The 16395-nt window shown below is 56.0% G+C and overlaps 1 protein-coding gene across 3 annotated transcripts in view; it reads right to left on the reverse strand.

Annotated features, from left to right (window-relative positions):
- Positions 1-481: 481 nt before the first annotated feature.
- The window catches only part of FARP1 (FERM, ARH/RhoGEF and pleckstrin domain protein 1), a 213376-nt gene continuing 197462 nt past the window's right edge, over positions 482-16395 (reverse strand). For all 3 annotated transcript variants that reach the window (XM_058670519.1, XM_058670518.1, XM_058670517.1), the window contains exons 17-27: positions 10878-10956; positions 9526-9763; positions 7622-7752; positions 6188-6256; positions 5915-6004; positions 5308-5390; positions 5115-5227; positions 4673-4839; positions 1608-1715; positions 1258-1409; positions 482-657 (exon numbers count right to left, since the gene is read on the reverse strand). In XM_058670519.1, the coding sequence (XP_058526502.1) occupies positions 576-657; positions 1258-1409; positions 1608-1715; positions 4673-4839; positions 5115-5227; positions 5308-5390; positions 5915-6004; positions 6188-6256; positions 7622-7752; positions 9526-9763; positions 10878-10956 (1312 nt within the window). In that variant the 3' untranslated portion in view covers positions 482-575. The remainder of the gene's footprint in view (positions 658-1257; positions 1410-1607; positions 1716-4672; positions 4840-5114; positions 5228-5307; positions 5391-5914; positions 6005-6187; positions 6257-7621; positions 7753-9525; positions 9764-10877; positions 10957-16395) is intronic.

Consider the following 16395-nt stretch of genomic DNA (forward strand, 5'->3'; position numbering starts at 1 on the left):
AACGACTTGGTCGGGAAGGAGGTCCTGTGAGAGGTGGCCCTGGCACGGGAACCCGCCCCGTACGTGGCACCTGGAGTGTGCTGTGGATTGCTTTTGAATCAGAGACGTGAGTCTGACTAACTGCTATTATTATAAAAGTAGAAAGACGACAAAAATGACATCTGTGAAAAGGCTGTCGTTTGCTGAGGACCACGCCACGCGTGTTGCACACTGGGAATCCATTCCGTGGCAACAATAGCCCGGAAGGACAGAGGCTGAAGACGCAGCAGAGCGTCTGCCCAGTCTGCTGGCTGACGGATACAGCCACACCACTGTCACGGTGCCCTTGAGGTGATCGGCACCATGTGAAGGGCGGCATTGTTCCTTGGCACTGTCAGCGACAGCGGGGTAATACTGGCGTAAGCTGGGAGAGCAGCCCCCTTGGATGGGGCTGGTTGTGGGAGGGGGCACCATCCAGTTTGAAAAGACACGGGTAGGTAACGTTTCTGTGAAGGGAGACAGGCGAGAGTGGTGGGTCACACCATCACTTCTTGCGGGCTTTGTCACACAGGAGAGTGTGCCTTCTGGGCGAGCCATCAGTATGCATGGGTGTCCTTGTGACTTGAGATGGAGGCCCGGGAGGCTGAGCTGGTGGCACTTCGGATCACCTCCATCCACCTAGAGGACAGGACATAAACAGTGGGGACCAGGTCCCAGGCAACAAGGCCCAGCCGGCCTCTGCCACTCTGGTGGTGGGACCTCAGAACTCCAGGACACAGCAGCTCCTGAGGGCTCATGTTGGAAAGGCTTGGCCAGGGAAGCCCTTGGGCCACCAGGAGGAAACCCTAAGGGGAGGAAGCTAGCCCTCCTTTCCTCCATTCCTGTGTGGCCTTGGCCCTGAAATGACCTGGGGCTGGGGTTGTACTGTCTTCTGGCCCACGCAGGTGGAGCTCAGCATTATGTCTGCACTCCCTGTTTGCCGTAGAAAAATGGAATCAGTTACATTGATTTGGCGCAAATTAATTTTTAAATCCAGGCATACAAAGAATCCTTTACAAAATCTAAGGGAATAGGCCTCAATTTCAAAATTGTGGGGGGTCTGTTGCACACATGCATGTCAGAGAGGAAACAAGGTGTGAGCTAGCACCACATAGGCCTAAGGACTCCACTAGCTTGTGTGAGGACAGACATGGCTGCCAGCATCAGGCAGAGGGCCCCGTGTTGCCACTGAGGAAGTCCCTTGCTGGGGAGCCCTGCACCCGAGGTGGGGCCACCTACCTCTCAAATGTATATTCGCTCTCGGCCCTAAAGTAGTACACATGGGACTTGAAGTGCAGCTTGAACACGTAGTCCTTGTGGATGTTCTCAGACTCCGAGGGAATGGTGAGCGAGTACCCGAGCAGGGGCAGGCTGGCAAGGGGATGGCTGTCCTGCAACGGAGGGACGGAGGGGGGTGGCTGCAGCCTGGGCATGGACACGGGGAGCTGGCTCAGCCACTATACTGGTGGTAGGGTCAACCCCACCCATGGAAGAAGGTAGGCAGTCATCTTTGCTTGGAGCTGAGGCCTCGGGGACATGGCCTGCCCTGGCAGCTGTCCCCACCTGCCCGCATGCACCTGGGTGCTTACCTGGTGTGACTTGTAGAAGAACAGGCAGAAGTTGGTGAATACCACCCACAGCTTCTGCCACCCGTTGCTGTTCTTGAACTTCCTCAGCAGGTTCCCAGACAGCTGATTCTGAAAGACAAGCAGGCTGGTGAGTGGTGCTAACTGGGCAGGCCTTGGGTCTGCAGCGAGGCCCTCTGGGGCCCACCGGAGCTGTCACAGGAGGACCTCAGCCTGGCATTCAGGGTGGACTTGTAGCTCAGTGTGAATTGTCTGCTAAGAGGTAGAACCCCCAGCACGGGGGCAGCAGGCTCTGCTACCCTCTGGAACTGAGAACATCACCCGTGTCCCAGCTCTCCTGCCGGCCATGGTCACCCAGCCAGCCTCAGCAGGACCATCTCTTAGTGGGCCGGGCGGCAGCCCTGGCTTCCTGCCAGCGAGGTGCTGCCCTCTGCTCCCCAGCTCAAGGAAAGGCTGGCCTAACTCCCAGGATCACCAGGACCTGGAGCTGTGGCGGCTGAACAGTGTGCCTAGGAACCTGCTGGCAGCCCTGAGGGGCAGGGAGTGAGCACAGAGGCCAGGGGCAAGCCAACCAGCTCCAGCTCCCAGCTGAGGACTGTATCCGCCAGCAAGGGGCAGCAGAAGCAGTTCCAGCCACTCCCTGTGCCAGTACTGTCTGGCCCCAGGAGCCTGCAGGCTGCGGGAAGGGCCAAGATGCACGTGGCTTCACATGAACTCCCTCACTTGTTAGACATGGTTCCCTGTCCACCAATGCCAGCCCCCTGTGTGGGACGGGCTCTTCACTGATGTCTACTTTCCTGGCCTGCTGTGCTGCACAGCAGGTGGGCATGACCTGCACCTTAGCCAGCCCCTCTGCTGGTGTGTCCTCCCCACGTGCTGCTGAGGCCCTGTACCCCAGTCACAGTGTGCCACTGCTCCCACCCACACCCTCAGGGCATGCGAGTGAACGATGGGGATTTTAAGTATCCTTGGAGGGGGACTGTATGTGCCCAGGGCATATGGCTACAAGCGTGGGATGCTGAGGAAGGGTGGTGCTGCCAGGAGCCACCCCTGTGGACACCTGACTTGTAACATGCAGCAGCATGCGAGAGCTGCAGGGACAGATACCTGGGGTGTCCCAGCCACTGGAGATCTTTCTGCTGTCCTGGCTCTAGCCTCAAAAGCCAGCTGGCTTCCCCACCATCCTGACAACACCAGCGCCCGTGTCTAACAGGAGGTCTCCGTCCCTGCTTCCAGTGATGCCTACATGAGTCAGACAGGTGCCCGACCCAGCGGGGGTCAGGAGGCAGTCTGGGGGATCACACAGACCCCTGGTTGTGAAGGCAGCTGTGGCCACCACCCAGTCGGAGCTGAATCCATGGCAACAGCTTCTGGCAGGAGAGAGGCGCTTTTGAAGTGTCTACAGAGACTGTCCCACTTCGAAACCAGTATGACCAAGAGGCAGATATGGGCTAGAGGAACTGTGGTGTCCCAAGTAGAGCTGCCACCTGTTAGGGCATCTTCCAGCCGCCCCACTTCTGGGCCAGTTCCCTCCTAATGGCCTGAGAAGCAGCAGTGGGAGGCCTGACTCTGTGTCAGCCACTATGGCCAATTAGGCCATGAACCAATGGGTAAAAGATCTGTCTCCCTTTGAAATTAATAAATTAATGTTTTGGGCTAAGAAGCAAAACTAAAGATGTTATGTAATTCTTTAAATAGGTAGAAGGCAGGCCAATGTTTAGCAGAACACAAAGCTGGCATCCACATTGGGGTATTGCCTCAAGTCCCAGCTGCCATGCTCATGTGACTGGAAAAGCAAGGGGACAGGCCCAGGTAACTGAGGCCTGAGAGCCACGTGGGAGACCAGAGCTCCTGGCTTCAGCCAGGCCTGGCACTGTCACAGCTAGTTGGGGCATTGAACCAACAATGGAAGGCTTTTCTTCCTCTCCCTGAGTCACTCTGCCTTTCAAATTAGTAGAATAATTTATCCTTAAAAGACCACTCTCAGTTCCCAGGCAGTGGGCTACCTGCGTAGGCCAGGCCAATACACAAGGGCTAGGCTTCAGGACATGCCACAGGGCCTCCGGATTGGACTGAGGTACCTGCTGCGTCCCGGGGCCTCCAAGGAGCTCATGTCTGAGCCCACAGTACTCCTCACACTCATGACCCTGACTTGGCGGAGATCAGGGTGTAGGTAGGCACACTCGGCTTCCCCAGCAGAAACGCACTGCAGTGGGAAGGAGTTGTCCAAGCCTCCTGGGAGTAGTCTCAGACCCACCAGCTGTGTGCGTACGGATCCTGCACCCACAGAGGTTGTGTTCACGCTCCCAACTGAGGCCCCCAGCTGAAGCCAGCTGGGACAGAGCCTCCCTGAGGGGAGCCAGGTCCTATGCTTCTGCCCTGCTCCGTACTTGCTGGCTGTGGTGGGACTCGGTGGAGTTCTACGGGAGGGTCCCTGAGACCACCCATGTTGGCCCACTCCCAACCTGCTGGTTCAAGCAGACAGCCAAGCACCTGCCTGGCTGCCAGCCTCCTGTGACCCTGTGCAGCCCAGCAGGTTTAGGAATTAGAAGGCTCTCCATTTTAGAGTGGGTCCAGGCTCTGCTGAAGATGCCGGCTGGGTAGGGCAACACAGCCTCTAACTCAAATGCCCTGCACCATCTGTGCAGGCGCAGCTGGCGGCGCACCCTGAAGGGAAGCTTCCTGGGCCCGAGACAGCCTGAGAAGCAGCTGCTGGCCCAGAATGCAGAAAGCCTTTGCAATCCAGGCACAGATCGTCAAATCCAAGGTTCAGCACAATTCTCAGAGCCCATGGGCGGAGAGCCTGCCCCGGGTGTTCTCCCATTCAGGTTTTGCCAGGACAGACACCATCATCACCTCCCCTGCTGTGGACCCTAAACTGCAGCGCCTGGAACTGCCCAGTCTCTTCTTCCTGTGCCACCACCAGCTCTACAGGCGGGGGAGGGGCTAGCTTCCCTGACAGGGCTGGGATGACCCTGGGAGGGGGGACAGTGGTCGGAGCCACACACAGCTCCACTCCGGCAAGGTGCCAGGCAGGTAGGCAGAGCCAACCCCAGCCCAGCCAGTACCTCCACAGCGATGCTGAAGTCCACCATAGAGACGCTGGTGTTGCGATGCCAGCACACATGCACCATCGTGTTGCCACGGTGTGGGGCCTGGCGCTCTAGCGAGGTGCGTGAGGCGCTGAGGTCATCCTCTGACTCCTGGTCGGCTACGGTGGCCTCGTCGGGGGACTCTGCGGGGGAAAGGAAGTGCGGCTCACCTTGGCTCACCAGGGGCAGGAGTGTCTTCTGACACCCTCTGGGGTGCTGAGGAAGGCTGGGAAGCAGGGGTGGAAACTAACAAGTCCTGTCAGCCATGGATGGCCTCACCCTCTGTCCTCACCCACACTGTATGACAAGTGGACTGTTGCCCCAGGGCCCCTGCCGCCTCTCAACTGCTCTGAATGCCTTGCTTCTAGGAGGCTCTGCGGCACCCAGCCATAAACACAGGCCTGCGCACGCCACTCACTGTTGTCCGGGGGGCTGCTGGCCAAGAGCTCCGGGCTGGGACCACTGCTCTTCTCCGCCAGGTCGATGGCCATCCGGATGTCCTCAACCCACTTCTCCATCTCGGCGCGGGAGCTGCAGTGGAGGTGGCCGTCAGAGCTTGCTGGTGCCACTGGGTGAGGGCTGATAGGGCAGGAGCGAGGGTGTGGCCTTACCTGGCGGCCACGATGATGGACTGTCGCTGGCCCCGGAGTGTCAAGCAGTGGGGCAGTCCCCACTCGTCCTCGCCTTCCTCGATCTGCAGGACAAGAGGGCCGTCCCAGAGCCTGTAAGGTGGGGGGCACATGCACAACGCCTGTGCTTCCCCACCTTCCCAGCCCCCTTTTAAGGGCTGGGTCAAAGACATAGATCCAGGGAGGCGAGTAGAGGTCACTGGATGCCGAGGGTGAACCCCAGGGAGACTGGCACAGCCCGAGCTGCGATCCTGCATGGAGGGTCTGTGCTTGCTGCAGGCCACAGTGCAACACAGTAAAAAGCCAAAGGGCTGGCCTATGGGTGGGGGGATCCCCCATGCCTTGATGCTTTCCTTGGTTCCAGGAGGCATCATCCACATGGAAGGTAGAAGCTGAGGCCCCTTGAGCCCCACTGGAGAAGCCCTCCCAACTCTAGTTGGCAAGGAGTGGAACTGGGGGTCCTGCAGCCTGGGCTTGTCACCGGAGACTGCAGCCCTGTCCCCAGCTCTTGGGTCCTTGCACACCAGCCCCGCCCTGTGGCAATGGCTCACATTCCCTCTAGTCAAGCCAGCCACCTGCCCATACTCACTGTCATGCCATAGAGCGGGAGCTGCCCGTGGACTTTAAACTGATTGGACGCCGTCAGCCCCCGGCTGGTGTACAGTAGGACGTCATTGAACTACAAGGACAAAGGAGAGGGCGGCCAAGGTGAACAAGCTGACTGACCCCAGCAGGCACTGCCAGCACCTTGTCCACCTTTCCTTACAGTCCATGAATCTCAGCAATGTAAGGCAGAAGGCAGGCTGGCACACAGGGGTTCCCACATCGGGGTGGGGAACGGGCTAGAGCCCTCGCCACTTACCAGGAAAAACATGCGCTGCTGGAGCCCCTTCCCCGACAGCTTGCTGAGGCTGCCCAGGCGGATGAACTCCTGCCGAGAAAAGCCCGCGTCCCACGTTGTCAGTGCTGGAATCCCCGCTCCCACACAGCCCTCCCTTCGGGATCATGGCATTCCCACCTCCAGGAGGAGGGATGCGCACTTGGGGTTTGCAGTGGCTGGGCCCACACTGCACTATGCCCTGAACCCCAGACTCTGCACTTGAGCACTGTGGCCACTACGGGGTGTTCACCGAGAGGGCAATGGTATTAGGGGAACTCCGGCTTATAAACCAGAAATTGATTTAAAGGACCCCAAGCTACATGTGCCAGAACACACCCTGCTGTCCCAGTCTTAGTCTCCCTTGGATCAGAAACTCTTAATCGTGCTAAAACAAACAGACACCCACCCCAGCTCTTCACCTGTTCAGCGTCGGCCATTCACCATAAGGTCTCGCTCCAACATGTGCTCCCTTTGGGGACCTCCCACCATCCCATCTCTCCTCCAGGTGCCGTGGCTTAAGGAGCCGGAGGTCTGACTGGGTTTCCTCAGCAGCAGAGCCGGAGCTGCACTTCCCTGGGGCACTGACATACTCTCACCCCCAGGCTTCCCATCAGAGAAAAGCTCTCCCACACAGGCGGTATCCTGGCCTGTATCCCGGCCTGTCCGGAATTAGCCAAGACAGGAGCACCGTCGTGTGGTTAAGGTGGGCACCGTAGACTAAGGAGCCTGGTGCTGTCGCCTAGCCTGGCTGCTACAGGCCATGAAACACCCGCACTCTGGGAACACAGTCCCCTAGACTGGAGGAGCTGCAGTGTCCTGGTGACTTCCAGAGTGCACCCAGAGCAGGTGGGCCTGGTGGGCCTGCCTCCAGGGTCATCCCCGCCACCTGCTGTTAAGGTGACCACCTGCAGTGCTTTAAAGAGAATGGCAGTAGGTGTCCTCGACTCTCCCAGGAATGTTTTTCTGGAAAATGTGGCTCTGATTTTGAATTCAAGAATTACAGTGTGTCTGGAAAACTACATGTTTCAGCAGTACTCTTTCTGGTGCAGCGGGTTAAGCAGCCACCTGCATGCCAGAGTCCCGGTCCAAGCCCTAGCTGCTGGTGGTCTGGGACAGCCGCGGAGGGCGGCTTGAGGCCCTGGTCCAGCCCCAGCCACGGTGGCCATTTGAGGAGTGAACACAGAACAGATGTCTTTCTCCACAACTCTGCCTTTCAAATACACAAAATGAGTCTTTAAAAAATAAAGTATATAAAACAAATTTTGAAAACTCCTATATAAACAAGGTGCAGGCATGACTTCAGGGCCTAATTCGGTGACTCGAAGTGCCGTACTCGAAGTGACTCGGAAGTGCCCAAACCCTGGACATGCCTTTTCCTGGCTCCACGACTGACCCACCCACGGCGTGCCTACTTACCCTGCCTGGGACGACGAGATTGTCGATGCCGATCAAGTCTTTCTTGAGCTCATGCAGCTTCTGGAAGTTCTCCATCTTGATCATCGTACCGTGGAGCTGGGCCACCATCTCTGTGATCTCAGCCAGAGCGGCTGCAGGGACATGCAGAGCATCAGCACACAGCAAGGGCAGTGCTGCCCACCCAGGATGCGTGGGGGGGTCTGACGTGGAGGCAGTTCCTTCAGGACCTGCCGTACCCCTCTCCCCATAGCCAGTCGCGTTCTTGCCTTCCTGGCTCAGGGCACGCTGCTCCTGCTCAGCTGTGTCTGCATTCCCCAGGGCTGGCCCTGCCCTCACATGTCCCCACTAGACACTTCCTGGGCACCCAGCACTCAGAGCTGGCAGTGAGGAGCTTGGCGAGGAGGACAGTGGGCCCCACAGGCCCGAGGCACTCATGCTGGGAGCAAGCACCTGACCTCCCTCTCGTAGAAGCATGTTCAGACAAGGCCCAGTCCTCAGCCTTTCAACAGACCCTGGTCTCCTCTCAGGAGCATAGCCGATCGGCCACACCAGGTTAGGGTGGGCCAGGGCAGCACCACCTCGCAGGCCAGGAACACGCCAAGGCCAAAAAAACTAACAAAAGGGTTTTGTCAGCAGACCAAGGAGGTGCTGGGGGATTCGAAGGCGCGCAAACAGGACTGTCTTTCATTAGCATCCCTTGTTTTGGAAATTGCTGGTCTATGCTACACCACACTCAGGGCTTCAGAACATGTGGGTTCTGGGGCCCGTTCACTATTCCAGCCAAATGTTTGCTCTTTCTGGAATGTTCCCCAGCCTCTGTCCTGTCAAAGCCATTGACGTGCCGGCCTTCACACTCTCCCCTCATTCAGCACATTTCAGCTGTCAATTTCGCCATCCTGGCCCCAGACACCTAACCCCTTCCCACAGCCCTGAGGCTGAGTCCCAGAGCACACACTTGCCCGCAACAATGCTGGTCCCCACCCAGGCAACTGCCTGTGGACAGAGCAGTAGGTCCCACAAGGACACAAGTCATACCCGCTCCTTCCACTCTTACACAGGTGCTCAAATGCCTGTCTGGTCCACCAGAGACTGGGAGGGACCGGAGCAGGACAAATTCAAACTGGAGCCTGGAGTGGTCAGGTGTCAACAGACTCATGTGAAGCAGCCAGAGAGACATCTTAGAAAAACAGGCGGCAGGGGTTTCCAGTACTTTGAGTAAGAAATGAGGGCCTCGACATGCTCACACTGGCTCTGCCCAGGTGCCGCCTCCAGAGGGCCTACTACGTGAACAGCCCTGGTTGCACAATGGGAGACTGAGTGAGTGATAGCCGGGGACCTCGAGGAGCCGACGCTCTGTCAGCAGGTGCACATGCAAGAGATACAACGACCAGCTACATGAAGAGGGTGGGAAGCTCAAAGGGGAAGAAGTGCCCGGAGACTCCCTGTGACCTTTTACTGAGTGATGTTGCATCTCCCCTGCCCCTTCCTGATCTTGTGGCGCTGTTAGCAGAATTCAAGTATGAACTTCCAACATGGGATCCACCCAGGCTGAGGAAGTGGGCCAGATACACACTGCTGCTGCTTAGCTGTGAGGCTAGTTCCTGCACTACTCTGCTCTTGGTCGCTCTGCATGTAAAATGGGCTCACAGGTGAAGTGTGTACTCTAAGTTGGAGCCTCACCAAAGCTTGGTGAGATGCTTCTGTGACTTGCCACCTGCCATGGCCAACCCAGGAAGAGTGATGGTAGAGCAGGGTGTGGAGTGGGGCACCTGCAAGGGCACCTTCTCCAGTTTTCTTGGTACCAAACTCCCTGGCGCAAAGGTGGGGGTCTTGGGGCAGGGGCTGGGGAAATAGGGTACCCATTCTTTGTGGCAGAGGAGAGGCTGGGCCCCGGCGGCACTCACCGCGGCAGTCCCTAAAGTCCACGTGGTTGGGCGAGTGGTACTTGCACAGCCGCTCCAGCACCTGCTTGTAGTGCATGAGCCGGTGCAGCGGCCGCAGGAGGAAGGTGTTGAGTGGCAGGTAGCACACCTTCTGCAGCTCGAAGTCCCGGCAGAAATTCTCCAGCCGCCGCGAGCTCTTCAGCCCGTTCTCCAGCGCCTCCAAGGCCTCGCTGTGGCGCCACAGGTGAGTGGCCAGGTGCTGGTGGGGCGCAGAATGGAGGCAGGTGAGGCCCAGGCCCCGACTGGGGGACCTGAGCGGGCACGTGTCCCCCCATTCAGCCTGTGAGCATGCTAGGCACCCTGGCTTTCATCATTAAACATTCACTTCCTTTTCTTACACTTTGTCCTGCTCACGTTTCACTCTTGGATATTTCAGTGAAGTTTGCATGACACAACAAGCCCCACAGAGGGACGGAACAGTTTGAATAGATGAGTTGTATATACACTATTAAGAGAATACATTTCTTTAACAGATTTAAAAAATGTTTTATTTAAAAGGCAGTTGCTGAGAGAAGGAGAGGCAGACATCTGCCATCCACTGCTTCACTCCTGTGGTGGCCACAGTGGCCAGAACTGGGCCCATCGGAAGCCAGGCGCTTCCTCCAGATCTGCCACATGGCTGCAGAAGCGGAAGCGGAGCAGCCAGGACACAAACGAGTGCCCATATGGAAGGCCAGGGCCACAGGTGAGTGAAGGCTTAACCTGGTATGCCACAGCGGCAGTAGCCAAAAAGATTTTATTTGAAAGGCAGAATTGGGCTATCCTCTCTGGTTCTTCTAGAAGAGTGCCATGAAATGTGACTACAGAAGTCATCACATAAACCATGCGAATTAACATGTATCAGAAGAAGTATTAATGGGCTACAAAGAAAAACAATGCCCAAACATCAGATATAAGACATTATGAAAGTGTAGTGGGATTGTGGTGTGGTCTGAATTCTCCGTGGCATCACTGTGGGTGTCTCCAAAGAGGGACAAGTGTGCCTGTTTGAAGCACTTGCGGCGTTTACCGGAAACTCCTACACAGCTCCTAGGCCAACAGTGTGCCAGGCTTAGAAGCCAAACAGCTGACCCAGAAGGAAATCCGCACACCACCCATGTTCTGTTGACATTAAATGAGCATCTTCACACAGAACCGCTGTTGTGTTGGGTGCCCCGTGGAGCTTTCAAAAACTATCCACCATAAAATGTGTTTCCCACAGAGGAAACGGGTGAAGTCACTGGGGCTGTTGGGCCAGGGGCCTCGGGGGACAAGCAGCCCTCTGTTCTTAGGTGAGCTCATCTCCTCTCCACACCCCACCCCTGGCAGCTCACCTTCAGGCCCTGGATGTTCTTCAGCAAGACGTCCCCAATTCTTTGGTAATCTTTGCTGTGGGCGTTGGAGCGGCCTTCCCTGAGAACACAGCAGAGACATGGAAACCGTGTGAGCATGGCAAACATGAGGGGCCAGCCACCCCCGGTATCCCCAGCCAAGAGCAAAGCAAGGAAGGGTGGGATGACAGAGAATGAGAGCGGAAGCCGAGCTCCATTCATCTCCCTCCCTGTGTCCTTTCGCCAAATATTAAAGGGTAACTGACCAATGGCAACAAAGCCTCAGGCTCCAGAGGACATGCCCTCCAGGACCCACCAGGGCTATGCTGTGCCTGCTGCTCCAAATCTTCCCCTCTGGCCTTGTGCCATGGATTCCTGTGCAGTGGGGAAATGCCTGCAGCCCTGTGTGGGAAGGAGGTTGGCCCTAGCGAAGCCATAACAGGCTGGGGGGGGCGCGGGGGCTCTGAAGTGCCTGCTGCCTGTCCCACACAAGCCCCCATATCCTGTGGGTCCAAACACACAGGCCACACTATGTGGGACAGGGACCAACAATGAGTGTCCTGTCACTACGTTTGTCAGCTTCCTTTCTACGTCACAGCCACCAAGCCCACCATGTATATACATCCAGAGCCTTTGTGTCATCAGGGCAGCCAGGAGGTCACTATCATTCACACAAACACACACACAATTATGTCTCTTCTGGAACAGGTCCGGATGTTTGCAGCCCAAGAATGGGGCCCTTGTGTGCAAGGCACACCCACACAGTTGCTATCTGTTGTAAACGCCATGCAGCAATCTGCCACCACGGCCACTTAGCCCACGCCATGGGGTGAGTGTCTCCCAGGAGCCACCACACCCATCGAAAGCCCAGGAAGGAACGTGTGAACAGACACGCATGTCCCAAGTTGTCCCCTCCTGTCGCCCACCAACTACTGACGCTTTGCACACCCAGAGCTGGCCAGTCCAGCACAGGCTGAGGGCTGAGGAGAAGGCAGGTGTGGGATGATGGCCGTCTTTCCGTGGGTGGGGCTGCCGGGGAGCAAGCTTACCCGTCAGTGGGAACACTGGTGAAGGGTCCTGGAGGTCCCCAGTAATCAGTGGGCAGCAACTGACCTGCTGGGTTTCTCAGGCAACCCACAGACTCCCACGGGTGGTGATTCCTAAGCACCCATCGCCCCCTGCCCTACAGTAGCAGGAAGAATCATCAGCTTAAAATACAGTATTCTGTGCCACTGGCAGCTACAGGGGACTTTCCTGCGTCTCCATGCAGACTTCTCTGTGTCTGGCTGCGTGCTCCAAAGTTCCCATTTCCAAAGCCACTGAGTTCTTATCGGGAAAAAATATCACATTCTTCTCCACATTTCCTAGGATTGCAATTGGGGGGAATAAATGGAGCAGGTTCCCCCGGCCAGTGTGTCCACGGAGACAACAGGATAACAGACATGTGAGTGCAAATCACCGAGGCAAATCTCGCGTTGGCATGAGCAGCATCGAGAAGGCCGTGGGAAACCGGGATTGAGAGAGAATTCCTTTTGGCCCACCATTTTTGGAGACCCTTGCGTACGAGAGATCTTCGGACAGTGCAGGAGAAAGGTATATTCCATGAAAGCTGCACTAGTGGGTTTCAAAACGGTACACACCAAAATCACCTCATTTTTCAATCCCATTTTCTGTGAAATTTTCAAAGAACCCCTGGACGTGAGGGTTCAAGAAGCAAAATGTCAGTCAGGTCCCCGTATGTTACGCTCAACATATATTGGCCACAGGTAATAATTGTGTATTTCGGCATCCCGTGAGGGCGTGGAGCAATTCAGTTTGCTTTGAATGTCACGGTGAGGAAGACTTTCTGCTGGTGCACAGGCAGGAATGCCCATCTCCACATGGTCCGGGGGGGTGGGGCTACTGCATGCCCATCAATTACAGTAGCAGGTTGCCACCAACATCCTGGCTTCTGTCCTTCTCAGATCAACAGTGGATTAGGGTGAGTAAGAGAAGGTCTAGCCTAGTTCCATGGTTACCAGAGGCGGCGTTAAAGAGAAGGCCAGATGTGTCAGACCCGCCCAGGGCCGCAGGCAGCATTCCCTCCACTGAGGCTCCCACCCCACCAGGACCCGAGGGTCTCAAGAGGTCCAAGGACAGAGCGGACCTCGGCTTCCGCATGCACTGCCCTCACCTATAAGCCGTGGGCAGGGGCGCCAACTCTCCTAGAACTTCACTCCCCTAATGATACTACAGGAATGATGATACCAGCAGCCTGGAAGATTCTTTTTGAACAAGGGTTGGCAAACTTTGACGTAAGCATATCAGGCTTCAGGGCATGCAGGAAGTGGTCCCAAGCACGCAGGCGCTGATGTAGCACAACAGTGCCCACCTGCTGGCAAGCAGCCAAAGACTGGAGTGGCCACGTTGCCATACAACTTCATCAACAAAAGCAGGGGCAGAGCTGATCCAGCTCATGGGCTGTAGCCGTCATCTGCTTTGCAAGATCAAGTGAAACACACAACAAGTGACAGTGGTGATTTTTTGATTTGGATCAGGGCATGCCAACTCCGCCCTGCTGTAATACACACGCAGATGGCCATAGCGATTGCTCATGGCTGGTGGACTACTAGTTTTGGTGCCACATGTTTTCCACATGAACGTGATTTTTTGTTTAAGTCTAAAAGCTCTGCCTTTTTTGATTTTCCTGGACCCTCTATTTGCAAAAGATCAACCCTTGACTTTGAAGCTTGACCAAGCAAATGCAGCAAGACATGGTGACAGTGTCACAGCTTTGGGCTGTCACTACTTGGCACCTGCTGTGTGTGGGTCTCACATTTGTCTAGTTTCTTCATTCTTCAAATGAACACTGACCAATACAAGGTGCTGGGATGACATTAGCTGCCTGGTACCACAGCCACTGGTCACTGTGGCCAGTGCTTCAAAGCGATTTATAGTTAAAACTGTAAATTACAATTAGACTGTCACTTAGTTAAATTACTGCAGGTGTGGGCCCAGTGTGGAGGCTTAGTGGCTAAAGTCCTCGCCTTGCACTCTCCAGGATTCCGTATGGGTGCCGGTTCTAATCCCGGCTGCCCCGCTTCCCATCCAGCTCCCTATTCGTGGCCTGGGAAAGCAGTCGAGGACGGCCTAAAGCCTTGGGACCCTGCACCCATGTGGCAGACCCGGAAGAGGCTCCGGGCTCCTGGTTCCAGCCAATGCAGCCGTTTGGGAAGTGAATCAGTGGATGGAAGATCTTTCTGCCTCTCCTCCTCTCTGTATATCTGACTTTCCAATAAAAATAAATAAATTCAAAAAAATTACTGCAGGTGGCCAGCGGGCACTGCGTTGAACCACACAGCTTTAGACAGTCTACTAAGCTTCACTTAGCTTTTTCTTTTTCTCCTATCTGTAAGCTGTCTCAAGATCTGTTTGAGAAAGATGGGTATGAAAGGATGAAGTCCACTATAGATACAAAGCATAACAGGAATTCTGATGCAGACACAGGAGAAAACACTCAAACATCATCTGCATTCATTCCCGTCCTGAGCAAGGGGCACGCAAACAGCGCCCCCTGGAGGCATCCCAAGTCTGGGCGGAGCAGTGGGACAAGCAACCAGGATAAGAAGGAGCGAGAACCATGGCTTCTGAAGTCAGTTTTCCAGGTGGAAAAATCAGTTTCGTTTTGAGCAACCTGGCTGGGTCAGAGCATCTCTGAGCTACAGTGGAGGTCCCCTAACTCCTGGGAGGCAGAGCAGTCTGAGTGGTGGGGACAGACGAGCTGCTAACCGCTGACTGGCATTACTCTGAAGGGGTCAGTGCAGGTTGGCTCCCTTCACACTGGGCGACATCTGCAAAGAATGACCTGTTCCCAAGCCAAGCCTGTGTGTGACAAGCATTGTTCTTGCGGAATAAGTTGGGATATTCTCTACATTTAACCTATATGGCTCTTTTGATTTGGAGTGACGCCATATAACACAAAAACCAGATTCTTTCCTTATGGGGACCTGTCCACAGACACCAGCTTGGCGTAACCAGGCTGGACACGGGCTGCTGCGTGCCATGGTGTCCATGCTGTCGGCAGCACAGACAACCTTTCAGACACATGTATGGGGCTGGGGGGCTGAGTGAGAAGCAGATCCAGGCTGGAGAGGCTGCACCCAGCGGCCAAGCACCTGGGGCTCCTTAGGATGCTTCCAAGCTAAGCAGAGGCGGGCCCAGTGGGGGCCACTGTAGGAGCTCCCCCAAGCCTAAAGGAAGAGTGCCTGCTCCCCGGAGGCTGGGCTGCAGCAGGTGGGCTCAGGCCCGTGGCCTGCCAGCTGAGGTCACACGGGCCTGCTGCCAACATGGTCCCTAGAGCTCCATGCTAGCAGGGTCTAGGGACATACAAGGTGCTACCTGCACAGTGGTTGCCAGGGTTGGCGGAGACTGCTTGTACTTGCCTACCCATCTAGGAAACAGCGCTGCAGACAGTGAGGGCAAAGGCTTCCCAGAAGGAGCAAATGGGTGCTGTGAGCTTGCGCTTACATGGAAGCCACGCTGTGCAGGAGCCTTCTGAATCAGTAAAACAACCGGGCTCTCCCCTCAGCGTGAGCATGGCGGCCCGGGTGCACCTGCTGACTGGAGGATGGAGGCTTGCAACCCCACGTGCCTCCTGTGTCCCAGGGATGGCAAGGAGCAGGAGAATTCATCCAGGATGCACCAGGGCTTTCCAATAATCTGCCCGCAGAGTAACGAGTAACCCATAGGTGCAGATGTCTATTGTATACCAAGCACACTTGCTGTCTTAAGACAAAACTGCCCCACCTGGGAAATTTCTAGAAGAGCCTCTGGTGCACTGCCAGCTCATGAACCCTCACAGCCCTCATCTCAGAACTCCTCCACCTCCTACACCCCAGGAACGGTATGCCTCACCCCCTCCTGGCACCCTAGGACCCTCCACCCTGCATTCTTTTTAAAAATTATTATTTATTTATTTTTATTGGAAAGTCAGATATACAAAGAGGAGGAGAGACAGAGAGGAAGATCTTCTGTCCACTGATTCATTCCCCAAGCGGCCACAACGGCCAGAGCTGCGCCAATCCGAAGCCAGGAGCACAGAGCCTCTTCCGGGTCTCCCAAGTTTTGGGCCATTCTCAACTGCTTTCCCAGGCCACAAGCAGGGAGCTAGACAGAAAGCGAGGACACCAAGATTAGAACCGGTGCCCATATGGGATCCTGGTGCGTTCAAGGCGAGGACTTTAGCCACTAGGCTACCACGCTGGGCCCCACTCCTGCACTCTTTCTGTCTCATCTGCTGGCTTTGGTTCTGCCACAGTGGACCTGGTGGAAAGCAAGCTGCCCCACAGGTGCGGTCAGGTGGGTTGTGCCTTTGGCTCTTCCCATGATCTGATTCTTCTCACGGCCAACATCCGCCTCACGCTTTACGACGCATTTCTTTCCCAAGGTTCAGACGCCCATTCTCCACTGTCCGGAGGACTTCCCTGTTGCTCTCTCAAATGACTGCCCGAAGGAAGCTCGCCCGTACTCGCTGGCTCACTTC

This window comes from Ochotona princeps, chromosome 12, assembly GCF_030435755.1.
Source record: "Ochotona princeps isolate mOchPri1 chromosome 12, mOchPri1.hap1, whole genome shotgun sequence".
Taxonomy (NCBI): domain Eukaryota; kingdom Metazoa; phylum Chordata; class Mammalia; order Lagomorpha; family Ochotonidae; genus Ochotona; species Ochotona princeps.